Source organism: Rhinatrema bivittatum, chromosome 13 (assembly GCF_901001135.1).
Source record: "Rhinatrema bivittatum chromosome 13, aRhiBiv1.1, whole genome shotgun sequence".
Classification (NCBI taxonomy): Eukaryota; Metazoa; Chordata; class Amphibia; order Gymnophiona; family Rhinatrematidae; genus Rhinatrema; species Rhinatrema bivittatum.
The window spans coordinates 37,547,144-37,563,965 of record NC_042627.1 but is presented as its reverse complement, the minus strand read 5'-3'; the positions used below and the strand labels follow the sequence as shown (position 1 = coordinate 37,563,965).

At 42.5% G+C, this 16,822-nt stretch overlaps 1 protein-coding gene across 3 annotated transcripts in view; it reads left to right on the top strand.

Moving 5' to 3' along the window:
• Positions 1-16,822, top strand: part of TJP1 (tight junction protein 1) — a 486,574-nt gene that overhangs the window by 220,167 nt on the left and 249,585 nt on the right. For all 3 annotated transcript variants that reach the window (XM_029575150.1, XM_029575149.1, XM_029575148.1), the window contains exon 9: positions 9,156-9,298. In XM_029575150.1, the coding sequence (XP_029431010.1) occupies positions 9,156-9,298 (143 nt within the window). The remainder of the gene's footprint in view (positions 1-9,155; positions 9,299-16,822) is intronic.

Genomic DNA, 16,822 nt, shown 5'->3' with positions numbered 1-16,822 from the left:
ACATTTAAGACTAATCGGAGAAAATTCTTTTTCACTCAAAGCACAATAAAGCTCTGGAATTTGTTGCCAGAGGATGTGGTTAGTGCAGTTAGTGTAGCTGGGTTCAAAAAAGGTTTGGATAAGTTCTTGGAGGAGAAGTCCATTAACGGCTATTAATCAATTTTACTTAGGGAATAGCCACTGCTATTAATTGCATCAGTAGCATGGGTTCTTCTTAGTGTTTGGGTAATTGCCAGGTTCTTGTGGCCTGGTTTTGGCCTCTGTTGGAAACAGGATGTTGGGTTTGATTTGACCCTTGGTCTGACCCAGCATGGCAATTTCTTATGTTCTTATGTTGATAATGGCAGTACAGTTGGGAGAATTTGACGTCCCTGGATTTGTCAGAAGTGTACCTTCACTTTCCTCTCTGACTGGAGCATCAACAATTTAAGTTTTGCTGTGTAGGGGCGACATCAATTCTGGGCATTACCTTTCGGTGTGGCTACCACACCCAGAATTTTTTCCAAAGTTATGGTGGTGGTTGTGGCAGTATTAAAAGATGGCATTCTGGTTCACCGTACTTGTGCAATTTGCTGATTCGCGCCAAGAACCTGGAAGAGATCCTTCGGGTCTCGTGCAAGTTGATCTCCTTATTGCAGGAATAGACTGGTTGGTGAACTTTATTTATTTAACATTTTTATATACCGACGTTCTGGTAACAATGTTACCAATCACTTCGGTTTACATAGAACTTAGAAATGACTTAACACGAATGTCTTACAGAGAACAGGGAGACTATGGAACTTGGACAACATTGAATTGAATAAATAATAACTTATACAATATACAATATATACAATTTTAACTAGCAGAATTCCTATAAATTAGGTTAATCATGTAACAAGTGGTTGAAGATTGGCAGGAGGGAAATTCAGATTAATTCAAGGATTATTAAGCAATGTGGGATAAAGAGATCATTAACCAGGCAGGAAAAGTGATACAAAAGATCAGTTCAGGTGTAGGCTTGTGTGAAAAGCCAGGTTTTGAGTCTTTTTTTGAATGTGATGGGGCATTGTTCGAGCCTAAGGTCTGCGGGGAGAGAGTTCCATTGGTTAGGACCTGCTGTGGAGAAGGCTCTTTTGTTGGAAGATATTTTGAATGGAGGTATTTTTAGCGAACCTTTATGTGCAGATCTCAGTGGACGGGAGGATGAGTGTAGTTGCAAAGGTATCCTGAGGTCAAGGTGTGATGTTTTGTAGATAGATTTATGGATGGTAGAGAGTGTTTTGTAGAGGATTCTATATTTTATAGGGAGCCAATGGAGATTCTTTAGAATTGGCGTAATGTGGTCCCTTTTTTTGGCTTTAGTTAGAATCCTAGCGGTGGCATTTTGGAACTTGGCCAAGAGCGGTGGCATTTTGGAACTTGGCCAAGAGCAAGCTGCAGCCATCTCAAACACTGGAGTACCTAGGTGTTCGCTTCAACTCAAAGCAAGGTAGAGTGTTCCTGCTGGAGAGCCGCATTCAGAAGCTAATGGCGCAGGTACAATTGACAGAATCAGTGCACCTAACTGAGGTATCATATCATAGAAACATAGAAATGACGGCAGAAGAAGACCAAACGGCCCATCCAGTCTGCCCAGCAAGCTTCACACATTTTTTTCTCATACTTATCTGTTTCTCTTAGCTCTTTGGTTCTATTTCCCTTCCACCCCCACCATTAATGTAGAGAGCAGTGATGGAGCTGCATACAAGTGAAATATCAAGCTTGATTAGTTAGGGGTAGTAGGGGAAGTAACCGCCGCAATAAGCAAGCTACACCCATGCTTATTTGTTTTACCCAGACTATGTTGTTCAGCCCTTATTGGTTGTTTTTCTTCTCCCCTGCCGTTGAAGCAGGGAGCTTTGCTGGATATGCGTGAAGTATCAGTTTTTCTTCTCCCCTGCTGTTGAAGCAGAGAGCTATGCTGGATATGCATTGAAAGTGAAGTATCAGGTGCTCGGATTGATGGCAGCCACCCTAGAGGTGGTTCTGTGGGTGAGGGCGCATATGCGTCCTCTTCAGCACACCCTGCTGGCTTGTTGGCATCCTCAGTCTCAAGACTATTCAATTCGGCTTTACCTTCCAGTGGAAATCAGCATATAGTTGCAGTGGTGGTTGCAAGCAGACCATTAAAGGAAAGGGGTTTCCCTACAATCACCGGATTGGCTAGCACTCAAGACAGATGCAAGCCTCTAGGGTTGGGGGCCCACTGTGAGGAGTTGATGGCGCAAAGGCGCTGGAATACAGAAGAGTCTCTCTGGAGCATCAATCACCTGGAAGCCCAGGCTGACCAGTTAGCATGCTTGTGATTTGTGGACCAGTTGCAGGGTTGAGTGGTCTGAATAATGTCTGACAATGCCACGATAATGGCTTACATCAATCGCCAGGGAGAAACAGAGCCAGCAAGTATCGCAGTTATAGTATATTATTACCTAATCGTAATCATTGTAATTTACTCCCCAGTTCATTGATCCAAGTTATCCTACTTGTTCGATGTAACCGCATTCTTATATGCCTGTTAATTGTTATAATGTAAACCAAAATGATATGTAACTTTGATACATGAATTTCGGTATATAAAAATGTTAAATAAGGAAGTAGCCCAATGTAAGAGCTGACTTTCTCAGCGGACAGTCTGGACCCAGGAGAATGGGAAATGTTGACAGGTTACCAGCTCATAGTGGACCACTGGGGTCTCTCGTATCTATACCTTTTGGCGACATCTCACGATGCGAAACTTCTTGCTTTTTCAGTCACAGGAGAGACCAAACAGGCATCGATGCCCTCATACAGGAATGGCCAATGGGCAGGCTCCTATATGCTTTTCCCCCGTGGCCCATGTTGGGCAGAATCATTCAGGGGATGGTACTTCTGGTGGCATCAGATTGGCCCAGGAAGCCATGGGATGCAGATCTGCAAAGGCTGTTTGTGGACTCTCCTATCCGATCCCTGGTTTACAGGGATCTGCTGTGACAGGACCCTGTTCTTCACGAGGGTTCGGATGCTGAAACGTGGGTATTCCACTGTGATGATTGCCACCTTGCTACAAGCAAGAAAGTTCTCCACTTCCTTAGCCTATTTGAGTGTTTGGCGAGGGGTCCTCCCTTGTTCAGTTAAGACCCAACTCATTCTGGATTTTTTTGTAGTATGGATCGAAAAAGGGATTGGCCCTTAATTCATTGAAAGTACAGATGGCGGCTGTTTTTGAGGTCAGGTAAATATTGGACCCTTGTCACCTCATTCAGATGCGACTTGCTTCTTAAAAGGTGTGAAGCATATTCGTCCTCCCTTGCGGTTGCCAGGACCTTTCTGGAGTCTTAATCTGGTTTTGGATTTCTTGGCGAGTTCCACCTCCCGACCACTGCATAGCCTGTCCTTGAGGTTACTTATGTGGAAAACGGTGTTTCTTGTGGCAGCTTGTTCTGCACGAAGAATCTCCAAACTGCAGGCGGCATTGTCTTGCCAGGAGCCACTCCAGAGAGTGACTCTGGGGGCGATACAGATATGTACTGTTCTGTCTTTCTTGCCATAATTATGAACAATGTTAACATGAACAGGTGATGTTTTGAAAGATATGGTGGAAGCACTCTGAGTAAATGTTTGGATAAGGGGAGGTCAATATTCAGTAGGCCTGGTAATGGCCAAGTTAGCTGACTAAAGTAGCCTGTATATTCAGCAGGATAAACATCTAGCTGAATATACTTGTTTAAAGTTATGCGGCCAGATATAGCCAGAGAACTTTAACCACAGCCACCAACCTGGATATGCTCAGCTACCCGGGCAAACACACCAAGCCCCCCCCCCCCCCCCCCCCCCCCCACCATCCATCCGATTTATATTCTTTCGAAGCTGCAGTCTCCAGAATTGTACACAGTATTCCAAATTAGGGCTCACAAGGGACTTATAAGGGAGCAACATCGCCTCCTTTCTGCTGCTGACTGTTCTTCTTCCAAGCATTCAAGCATCTTTTTGGGATTTTCCATCACCTCATCCACCTCTTAGGGCACTTGCGATAATCAGATGTGATCATCCTCAGATTCTGCTCTTGTTTTGTGCTTAGAAGAATTTCACAGACTAGATTGTACCTTGAATTTTTGTAGCCCAAATGCATGACTCTTCTTTTTTTTTTTTTTTTTTTTAGCATTAACTTTTAGCTTACAGACGCTAGACCAGTCCTTAAGGGCACTCAGTTTATCTGAGTTGCCTATGCGGAGCTATGTCAAAAGCCCTACTGATATGCAAGTACACTACATCTAGCTCTCTCCACTGATCAAACTCTCTGATCACCCAGTGACAAAAATTGATCAAAAATTTCTAACAAGTCTGGTCTCTGGTAAAACCATGCAGTTTATGATCTTTTAATCCGCTGGGTTCCTGAAAATGCAGTGTCTTCTGTTTTTACAGCAATTCCATTAATTTACTCACCACAAAGGTCATACTAACTAGTCTGCAGTTCTCAGCTACCTCATTGTTTCCACTTTTTTGAAGAGGAACCACATCCACTTGTCTCCAGTCCTTTGGAAATACTCCCAACTATAAAGCATTGAAAAGGTCAGCCAGTAATGCTGATGGAACTTCTCTAAGTTCAGTTAATGCTCTTGGATGTACACCATCTAGCCCCATCACTTTGTCTGTTTTTATTTTAGACAAACAAGTCTGAAAATCATTTGAGGTTTACCTCACAGTCCATTTTCTGTCTCTATTCCTGACCCTCAGTGAAAATTGAATGGAAATAGTTGTTAAGTAATTTTGATTAGAGCACATTAATTTGTTAAATAAAAATTGTGTACTAAAATAGTGCATCATTGGATTTGTGTGTTCTAAAATGAAACAAAAAGCAAAATAAAATATTTTTTACTACATTCACTGTCTGGATCAGGGGCTTTCCCAGTTTTCATGCCTTGCCCTCTAATCAGTCTTCACCAGAATTTCCTTTTCTACTGGTATCCCCTGCCATTACAAAACTATTTACTACCTGTATTTCAAATTTTAGTGAACCTTCATCTAGTTACCAATATATAAAATTGAATGAGAGCTACTCAGTCTAGTGTATTGCAATAAAAAAAAATACGTTCATAGTAAAAAGTGAGAAGGAAATATAGTGAAAATATAAACAGTTTGTGTATACTATACAGTAGGAGTACTCTGCATTTATATACAGTATAGAGAAAAATGGCTCCATATTCTTGCTGATGATGGAACTGCTATAAAAGAAATCTGTGCACAAGTGTATGTCATTCTTATTTAGAAGAGAACACCATTTTAGTCTTCCTAATTTAGGTTTATAGTAACAACTGGTTAAGTAGAAATTATGCTTTTAGATGACTAGCAAATATTTGAAAATGCAAGCTTTCAGAACTCTTCCTTTTTAAAACTGCTTTTTGATATGACTGTTTTTGAGCTTGGAAAGAAATTCGAGAAAGCAGTTGATTTACTACAGGCACTCCTTTGCACAAATTTTATGCACAGGGGCATGGAGAATTAAATTGTTATGGAATAATGATTATTAAGGGAGGTTTCCCCAATGGAAAGAAGTAAATAGTGTGCTTTAGGAATCTGTACTTGGGACAGTGTTTAACTTCCTCATTAATTATCTGTAAAAGGGAGAAATAAGTGAGGTAATCAGATTTGTAGATAACATACAAATATTTAAAGTAGTTAAAACACAAGCAAACTGTGAGGGATTGCAGAAGGACTTTTCCAGACTCGAAATCTGGGCATTTAAATGGCAGTTGAAATTTAATGTGGATAAGTAGAAAGTGATGCACATAGGTAAAAGTAATCCTAACTCTAGGTATACAATGATGGGTTTTATATTAGGAGCCACCATATAGGAAAAGGATTTTAATATCATAAGAACATAAGAAATTGCCATGCTGGGTCAGACCAAGGGTCCATCAAGCCCAGCATCCTGTTTCCAACAGAAGCCAAAACCAGGCCACAAGAACCTGGCAATTACCCAAACACTAAGAAGATCCCATGTTACTGATGCAATTAATAGCAGTGGCTATTCCCTAAGTAAAATTGATTAATAGCCGTTAATGGACTTCTCCAAGAACTTCTCCAAACCTTTTTCGAACCCGGCTACACTAACTGTACTAACCACATCCTCTGGCAACAAATTCCAGAGCTTTATTGTGCATTGAGTGAAAAAGCATTTTCTCCGATTAGTCTTAAATGTGCTACTTGCTAACTTCATGGAATGCCCCCTAGACCTTCTATTATTCGAAAGTGTAAATAACCGAGTCACATCTACTCGTTCAAGACCTCTCATGATCTTAAAGACCTCTTATCATATCCCCCCTCAGCAGTCTCTTCTCCAAGCTGAACAGCCCTAACCTCTTCAGCCTTTCCTCATAGGGGAGCTGTTCCATCCCCTTTATCATTTTGATTGCTCTTCTCTGTACCTTCTCCATCGCAACTATATCTGTTTTGAGATGCAGCGACCAGAATTGTACACAGTATTCAAGGTGCGTTCTCACCATGGAGCGATACAGAGGCATTATGACATTTTCCGTTCTATTAACCATTCCCTTCCTAATAATTCCTAACATTCTATTTCCTTTTTTGACTGCTGCAGCACACTGAGCCGGCGATTTTAAAGTATTATCCACTATGATGCCTAGATGTTTTTCCTGGGTGGTAGATCCTAATATGGAACCTAACATCGTGTAACTACAGCAAGGGTTATTTTTCCCTATATGCAACACCTTGCACTTGTCCACATTAAATTTCATCTGCCATTTGGATGCCCAATCTTCCAGTCTTGCAAGGTCCTCCTGTAATGTCTGCTTGTGATTTAATTACTCTGAATAATTTTGTATCATCTGCAAATTTGATAACTTCACTCGTCGTATTCCTTTCCAGATCATTTATATATATATATATATATATATATATATATATATATATATATATATATATATATATATATATATATATATATATATATATATATATATATATTGAAAAGCACCGGCCCAAGTACAGATCCCTGAGACACTCCACCCTTTTCCACTGAGAAAATTGACCATTTAATCCTACTCTCTTTCCTGTCTTTTAACCAGTTTGTAATCCACGAAAGGACATCGCCTCCTATCCCATGACTTTTTAGTTTTCGTAGAAGCCTCTCATGAGGGACTTTGTCAAACGCCTTCTGAAAATCCAAATACACTACATCTACCGGTTCACCTTATATGCTGGGTGTCGTCTTATAGGGCGTATAATTAATTTATAAGCCCTCCCTGTCTCCAAGACTATCAGAGCGGTAGCGCATCCCTCTGGTCCGCCCTTGTATCCTGTTACCGGTTAGGGATGTGAATCAGGCTTCGGACGATTGAAAATATTGTATGATATTTTCAAAATTGTCAGAAATCGGGGGCTCCCCAAAAACTTTTTACAGGTACCTGGTGGTCCAGTGGGGGTCCCGGGAGCGATCTCCCGCTCCCGGGCCGTCAGCTGCCACTAATAAAAATGGCGCCAATGGCCTTTGCCCTTACCATGTGACAGGGTATCCGTGCCAGTGGCTGGCCCCGTCACTGGATGACCGGCGCCATCTTTAAAAATGGCGCGGGCCTTCCAGTGCTCCTACCATATGACAGGAGCCGGCCAATGGCACGATACCCTGTCACATGGTAAGGGCAAAGGCCATCGGCGCCATTTTTATTAGTGGCAGCCTACGGCCCGAGAGCGGGAGATCGCTCCCGGGACCCCCACTGGACCACCAGGTACCTGTAAAAAGTTTTTGGGGGGCTCGGGAGGGTGGGGGAAGCTAAGGGTTTAGTTTTAAAGGGTCGGGATGGGTTTTTTGTTTATCGGCCCGGGCGCAGACTATTTAAAAAAAAAAAAACAAAAAACCCGATCGGGCCGGACAAAAAAACCCCCACAATGTGAATCTGAACCGGAATCAGAACTGATTCAGGTTCCGATTCAATTCTTTATTACCGGTACCTCCTTCTTTGCCTCACAGATCTCGCACATGCGTGTCTGCGCCGCTTCACTGCAGTCCTCAGGAGCGAGATCTGAGAGGCAGAGAAGGAGGTACCGGTAATAGGATACAAGGGCAGGCCAGAGGGATGTGTTACCGCTCTGATAGTCTTGGAGACAGGGAGGGCTGCGCAGGCAGGGAGAGCTGACCAATCCAAGCAGGATTTGAATACAACAACCAGCCAATCGCCGGTAAGGTACATCGCTTCCTGTGATTGGCTGGTTGTTGTATACTGGGTACCACATACAGTATATCACCAGTACATACAGTACAGTATACAAATGTCCAACAGTCAAAACTCCATCATGGCTCCACCAGCAAGAAGAAAGAAATATGAAGCCAGTTTCAAACTTAAAGTTGTAAACTTTGCTATGGAACATAACTGTGCTGCTGCAAGACAATGTGGAGTAACAGTAAAGATGGTTCGAGACTGGAAAGCAAATAAAAAAGCATTAAAGAGTATGCCAAGGGGTAAGTATGCATTATGAAGAGGCACCCCACATTGGCCAGAACTCGAAAAACATGTAGCAGATATGGTGAATGAGCATCGCCAAAATGGTTATGTAGTGACACGAAATAAAATACGTTTGGCACTTCAGTGGGCCAAATCTAACCCAGATCACAGCAACATATTTAAGGCCATTGTATCCTGGTGTACTAGATTCATGGCAAGGCATAATATGGTACTGAGGCAAAAGACGAAAATTGCCCAAAAATTACCTGCAGATCTTGATAGCTAAGTACTTGTATGTCATAAGCATTTGAATTAAAATTACCATATTGAAATCAAATCTGATGTTTTTTTAATTTTTACCGTATGTGCGTTGGAAGAAGGGTAGTCTTATACGGCAAGTATATCCCAAACTCTATATTTTAACTGGAAAAGTTGGGGGTCGTCTTTTACGCCCAGTCGTCTTATACGCCGGAAAATACGGTTTTTAGTTTCTTCAGATCTGTTCTTATCTGAGTTTTTGAAAGTTTTTTCCTCCTCCTTCCCCAACTTTTATTTTTTATCTCTAGTAAATCCTGGAAATGTATACTGCAGTTTACCTCTGCAACTGAATGTTGTCATAATGAACTAAAGAAATGCTTCCACAGAACTTTTTTTTAAAAAATATTTTTTTAATTTTATGTTTTGTATAAATAGTCTCCGAAGCCGAGAGGATGAGAGAGTCTCAAAACCTGGGGCTGTCTCTACACCTGTGAAGAAGGCAAATGATCTCCCTCTTTCTAGAACTGAAGAAGAGCCAGTGGTTGAAAGCGATGAAAAACAAACTCCTCCTCTGCCAGGTGTGTGTTATAACATTCTTGATCGCTTCATCACCAACAAATTGCATGGTCGGTGAACATTTCAAGTACAGGTACTGAATAAAAAGTTTTTAATGTTTCAAGATGCGTAAAGGTTAGTTGATTTCAAAATAGTTAGTACACTATTTGCTTGAGCCTAAAAATGTGATGTTTTAAATTGAACTTGTGTAATCTGTCACACTATTGCTTATTTTATGTTCATATGGTTGTGAATATCGTTACCACCTCTAAAAGTTTTTAAAGTGAATGTCTCACATTTCTGTAGTAGTAGTTCTTATTAGACTTTAAATACTGCTATTTTGGTCCTAAAAGCTGCTGAATTTTTTTAATGCCCATTTTCATCTAAGATGTAGTTTATACATCTTTTCTGATAGTCTTACTGGAGCAATGGAAATCTGCTGAGTGAATAGTAGAAGGGAATATTTACTTCTTCCTCTTAAATTGTTTCTACAAAAACATGCACATAGAAATACAGGTAAGTTAAAAACAAGTTGTAGGTGATGTCGTGGTTTTTTTTTTTTTTGTTTGGTTTTTTTTTTTTCCTTTTCGGGACTAGATAAGTGACTAGATTGTGAGAATTATACTCCCTTTTTTCCAGTTGACCTTTATTTCTATGTATCTAAGTGGACTAACATGGAAATTTTTACATACTGTATGCCACAATAGCTGCTGTTATGGAATTAGCCTTTAGATAGAAACTGACAGTAGTAAGAATAGGAACAAAATATATTAGTAAATAGAATGGCTGGTTCATTCAGCTAGCTAATGCTGTATTTTAATTCATTTTTGTCATTTTATTAAACTTCCTTGGTACTGGAGTAATGACACAAACTTTATTCCAAACTATCCTAACACTCAATATTAAATGATTAATTTCCTAGCGTGTAGCCAGATGGACTTAGGACTAATGGGTATAGTGTATTTCTGATAGCAGATGGGAGACTGAGTCAGATTTCAAAGTTGACGTCAGCCTACATATACCCGTGAGCATGGTCAGCTCTTCAGTATTTCTCCATCCCCCATAGCAGATGCGGACACTATTCCACACTAGAATAGTGATAACAATTACAGCAAAAAAGAAAGACATGTACCTTTAAGAAGATCGAGCCCCGCTCTCCTGCAGTGAAACCTAAGGGTCCCTCCCCCAGTCGAGAATGCCTGAGGTGATTTCCAATATCCCTCAGAGGTGTGCCTTGGTCCCGGCGTGGACTTAGCCTCCAGAGTGGCTGAAAGGCAGCGAGTGCGCATCCGAGCGCGGCAGTGAAGGTAAAACCCTATCCCCCTGCAGCTAGAGACCGTCCGATACACAAGCAGTAAGCGACGAGACCAGATAAGAAGAAACTTTAAGGTCTCTGGTCTCCAGAACTTGGATCGGGTACCGACTCTGCTTCCAGCGAGTTAGAGAGAATTCAGATTGGGTTGAGCAGCCTTGGTTAGGCTAGACCCCGATCCGGTCCAAGGGTCCATACACATGGAGACCCTTAAGGGGGCGCCATCTTGCACGCGGTGGTCATCTGCGTCATCTTCCCTCCCCCTTGGCGGTACGCACAGGATCTTCCGGCGGCCTATGTGCATAACTTGTGCGCACCTCATAGAGTTGTGCACATAGCTGTGCGTGCAGTGGCACGCACAACTCTGAGCCAAGTGCACATCTGAACCGCGTGCACAAGTTTGGCTGCACGCACGCCGGAGTGCCTCCAGGTGCATAACTACAGCCACGCACAAACTCTCTTTGTGCGCATAAATACAGCCGCGCATAATTGCCATGTGCATATCTACGGCCGTGCACAATTACTGGGTGCATTACTACGGACACGCATATCTCCGGCCACGCATAAATGCCAAGCGCATAAGTACGGCTGCACACAAATTCTCGCACCTGTGCACCCAGAAACATAGATCAATGGCACCAGCTCTAAGAAGGCCAAAAGGCCCTCTTTGCACAGCCTGCCACATAAGAGCCATGCAGACTGAATTGAAGTCCTGCCTATGCCCGCGGTGCAAAGAACCCAAGGAGAACGGAGCCCCACTGTCGGAGGGGTCCGAAACTACTGAGGATTGATCCCCAGACCTACGTATCTCAGCACAGCCTCCCCACAGGAGGACACCTCTGGGGCATAACTCCACCCTTACCCTGGGATCTACATAGGGACCTCCTCTTGGGAGGAATTCTTCAAAGGGCTGTGAACAGCCTCCTCTGCGCACCAGGCTCAACCCAGGCCAGGAGCACAAGATCCTCCCAGCACCACTCGGATGCCTCGAGATAGGCCTTGCCTAACCAAGAATTTCCCTATTAGGGGCCCAGACACCTCTGTGAGGAGAGTGATCCCCTGGAGGAAGGAGAAATTTCCCCAGGGTTGGAACCATACTGAACCATGCTTCACTTCTTCCACAAGGACGAATTACCAGCCCTTGTTTCTCAGACTCCGAAGACTCGGGGCATTCCGGGCACTGACCCTATGCCGGATCCAACGAGGAGCTCAGTCTTGGTGCTCTCTCGTAAGGCCTCATGCTACTGTCCTTTGCTGGAGCTCAAAGTTTGCGCAGTTAATCAGGGCACCATCTTGACATGCCTCCACAGTAACATCTTTTGATCATCTCAGATTGCACTGCTTCCACTTGTCTAACAGAAATCTCCAAAGCAGATATCCTTTTTTCTCACAGTGCTGATTGACCTGGAATGGAATGCCTCTGATTCTAAAGAAACACTGCAGCAGTTAGGTAACCTGAGACTTTTAATTAAAGAAAGAGACAAAAAGGGAGGGGGAGGAACAAACAATTTTGTTCCCCGGAGTAGCACAAGTTCACATCAATCGCGTGGACAGCTGGCTACTCACTCATCCAGCAATATTCATGACTTTATATATTCTGCATACTGACCAATCAGAGCATATTCAGAATGTTGTTTTTAGATAAGTATAGTACATCTGATTTGAGAATGTATTAGACCAATCAGCAAATGGGTCTGGGGTGTTTTCTGGCTGCATTCAAGCACATAGAGTCCTCTGCATTCTTTGTCTAACACTGGTATACAGGAATACAGCACAAAGAGTTGTCAGAAAGACAGTGCATACATACATCCCCCTCTTGAAGGGTTACCCCTAGGAACCCTTCACATATGGGCGGGGCCGTGGGTACCTGTCTTAGGTTGTCTCTTACATCCTAAGCTAGCCTTAGGTGAAGGAATCTTACCCGTCTTTGGCTAAGCCCACTGTTTTTCCCTGCCCATCTGATTCATGGGGAAGCTCATGTATGTCCATCATTAAACGCTGACATATAGTAGTTACTTGATCTTGCACTGCAGATGAAGAGTTGACCATAATTTTCAGTTTGGGCATCCTGGGTATGGCTGCAGCAATGGAAGATCCAAATTGTCGAAAGCAGAGGCATATGCATGGTAGGCAAAGGCATATCAAAAGTCCAATACTTAGGAACATCATGGGAAAGCAGATAAAACTTTCAAACCAGCTCCTAGTTTTGAAAACCAGGGACCAAATCCATTGAAGATACCATCAAACCAAGTTGAATCCCATAATCCACTTTGATAGTCAGCAACATTAAGCTTTGCAAGATTAACCATCTTTTCCATGGCGTTCTTAACTATGTAAGATCGATTCACTATAAGTGTACAACATTCAGAGCAGTTCAAAACAGTGCAGAGATCTCCTTGAGCTGGGAGAAGATAATCTAAGCCCTGTCTGTTATATTGAGCCAATAAGGTTACCTCATTCAATTGTTCTTATAAGGCATTGATAGCACTAGTAAGTTCTATTACAATTATATGTAATAACGATTGTAATCTGCGTATGGCCATGCCAAGTTCTGCTGTGGCAGCTACTTGACCGAAAGGTAACCAGGAAGTAGATGATAAAGCATCTAAATGAGTTTTGGTCAAAGGCTAAGTACTATTAATGTAATCAAACGCTCGTTGAAGTGCTTCATCTTGGGGCGCAACTGGAGAAGCTGGGCTAAGTCTTCTCCTAAAGTGGTGGTGTATTGTGGCATCATCATTATAATCATCATGATGATGAACGTGATTAGGGGGATAGAGAGATATCACTCTTGTAAGAGGAATAACCGTAGCAAGTGCACAGAACGAAAAGTGTTGGGGAAGGTGTGTATATATTTTACCATGGCACCACCAGTATTGACCCATATAAGTAGAAGCTCCTGGGACAAAGCTTGTAATCAATCCATACAAAGTGCATCGTGAAGCAAAGGGAGTTTGAAACTTAGTTATATCTGTGTAATTACAGTTATTTCCTTTTCCACATCCAGAAAAGAGACTAAGTGGTAATCTGTCAAGTAAACTACGAAGGGAGAATGTCTGTGTACTCAAAGTTTTAGATTGGAACGGGGCAAATGATGTGTGGAAGTCTGATGCAGTCGTGACATATGAAGACTACCCTATTGCGTTTAATTGACTTTTAAAATTGTACTGAGCATACTCCGTATCTGCATCAATGCGCCACTGGTGTGTAAGAATATTATATGTAAAGTTACAGGGAATGTTAGTGAGAATAATAAGTTGCACTCATGTTCATTATGCACAAGTATGATTTACTTGGGGCGTTACCTGTTAGTGGGGGAAATCATACTCCTGGGTAATGTGCACTCCAAGTTTCATTAGTTCGAAGTTGGGCATAGTCAGGACTAAATAAATCTATTCTGTCACCACCAACGATAATGCCGTCTGCCTGTCCTAAGGCAAAACGATGAGGCACACATACTAAATGTTACGTTTGGGCAGTGATCCGGTGTAGTGAACACCACCTTCGGGAGTGACTCCAGGTGGAGAGAGACAGGGACAGCTGGAAGGTCTCTGATGATGGCTGGGAAGGAATGTGATGCGGCAGGAGTGTATGGAGCTAGGCGATGGCTGTGACATATGGAGCAGAGTACTGGTTGGAAACAACGTCAAGGTCCAGGCAGGGAGGGTCAAGGCAGGTAGCAGGCAACAGAGTCAAAGTCCAGGCAGGGTCACAAGAACCTTATAGCAAGGCAGGGGGCCCGAAGGCCACACGCACACGGCAAGGTAGGGGGCCCGAAGGCCACGCGCGCACGCGGCAAGGCAGGGGGCCCGAAGGCCACGCGCACACAGTAAGGCAAGGCTAGAGCAGGGAGCCCAATGAGCTCGATGCCGAAGCACTGGAGTCTAGGGTAGGCAGGGCTATAAAGGCACATCCAAGACATAGAGCAGATGGATTGGGCCAGCCAGGAGAGCCTGCACTTGAAGGACCCCTGGTGGTGAGGCGGTTGCACAACAGCCATAGCCGTAACACTAAACATACATCAGTATCATCAATAGGCTGTACCACTCTAAGAACACCGGCCACCCATGAATTTTCTTTTAGGGAAGACACAGGATAAGAGAAAACGTGGAAGAAATAGACTACAAGAAGAAAAAGAATGAGAGAATGCATGCGCCTGGTGATCACCATTATAAAGAGGAAAACAAATTAAAGGAGAGAGACAATAGAAATAGAAAAGAGAGGTATAAGAGAGGCAAAAATATTAAAAAAATAACTGCAACCTTTTTCTATTCTACTCTACCTTATGTATCTACCATGTATATATGTGTATACGTCAGTGTATGTACCTTATGTAATCTAGTCAATCCTTACCCTAAGCTTAATATAACATATACAATTCACTCTCGCTGGTAATCCTGCCTAAAGTTATCTACTATACGAAACAACCCTAATTCTTATCTATCAAGGTCTTAAACCAATTATGATACTAATATAAAACAAATGGTTAACCTCAAACCTAACCTTACAACAACTTAATATCAAAATACAAAATAGGAGCAATGCTGGAAATAACAAAAATGATAGCAAAAACTCTGATCCAGCATTAAAAGTCACGAATCAGAAGGGACATGATAAATCGTGTCCTATTCAGTGTTGTCAGAATCAGCTACTTTATGTTGAATCCTAATATCTTTAAGATGAGTCTACACAGTATCTTGTCCAAGTTTCACTGCGGTTGGAGTTATAGCCGTAACAGTGAAGGGTCCAACATACACAGGATCCTTCCAAGTTTTAAGAGTGAAGTTCTTTCTCCACACAGTGTCTCCTATTTCCACTTTTCCTGACAGTTGCAGATCTGTATTCTGATGAGTGCCTATAACGGACTGCATATATGTTAAAGCAGAGCAAAGGTTTTTCCAATAGACGGGCAATTGGTCCAACGTAGCAGTGCTAGCAGTTACCCATGGCATGCAGCATCCTATAGTCAATTGAAAAGGAGAAAGCTTTAATTTAATAAGAAGAGCATTCCTTAGATATAACAAAGCCCATGGTAAGCACTTCTCCCATGATTACTTTTTGTGCTCCATTAACAGCCAGAGCCTAGTTTTCAGTAGGCCATTATACCTCTCCACAAGTCCATTGCTCTGAGGGCGATAAATGGATACTCGTCTGTGATAACTGTAAAAGAGTGGTAATTTGATCCACTAACCTGTTTGCAAAATGGGGTCCATTATCAGTGACTATACAATGAGGAAACCCATGTCTTGGAATGATTTCAGTACATAATACCTTTGCCATAACATCCCCTGTTTCACGTTTACAAGGATAAGCCTCTATCCAATGTGAATATCTGTCTACACAAACCAATAAAAAGCGTTTACCTGATTCTTCTCGGTTACTCATGTCCGTGAAGTCATAGTGCCATTCTATACCAGGGCCCTGTGGTTTCGGGATGTGCCCTGAGGACACTGAAAAACCCTTTTTCGATGTATTGGCCATACAATTGTTACAATTATGGATAATTTCGTGACACAAAGAACAAATTTTGGGGCTCAACCAGGACATAGTAATTTCCTCGGTAATTTGGATTGCAGGCCGATGTGCTGGCAAATGCAATTGAGGTATCATTCTATGTAAAGCAGCTAAAGGCAAACATGGCTTCCCTGAAGGGTGTACATACAAGAAACACTCATCTGAAGGATAACTTACAGGAGAAGCTCCAGCTAAGAGCCACTCTTCAATTTCTGCAGCAGTATGCATTTGTTGTAATTGGTAAGCTGTCTAAATAGGACTAGGGACAAGATCTTCAGGGGTAAAGTAAGAGCGTCTCCTCTTCCTCCTTCAAGGGATCCTTTTCCTGATCACCCCCTAGCATTACATCTGCGCCCATTCGCTTTGCCTGTGCTCTAGTAACCACTAAAACTGATAATCCTGGTTGGGGTTTAAACTGTTCCAGCTTCTTATCTACAGCATCATTCCCATAAGCTTCCCAAGATATACTCGGGTCCTGATGACCTTTAACCCAGACGATGGCAACAGACTCTTTTCTAGCAGTGAATTCTTCTAACGATTCAAATAACTTCTGCCAAATACTCACACTGCTCAAAGTCATACCAGTACCTGAAACCATACCTCTCCGTTTCCATTTGTGTCTATGCTGGTGTACTGAAGAAAAAACATAATGAGAATCTGTGTAGATGGTTAGGGTCAGTACCCATGTTACAGCAGTCAGCTCTCCTACCTGAGCTGTACA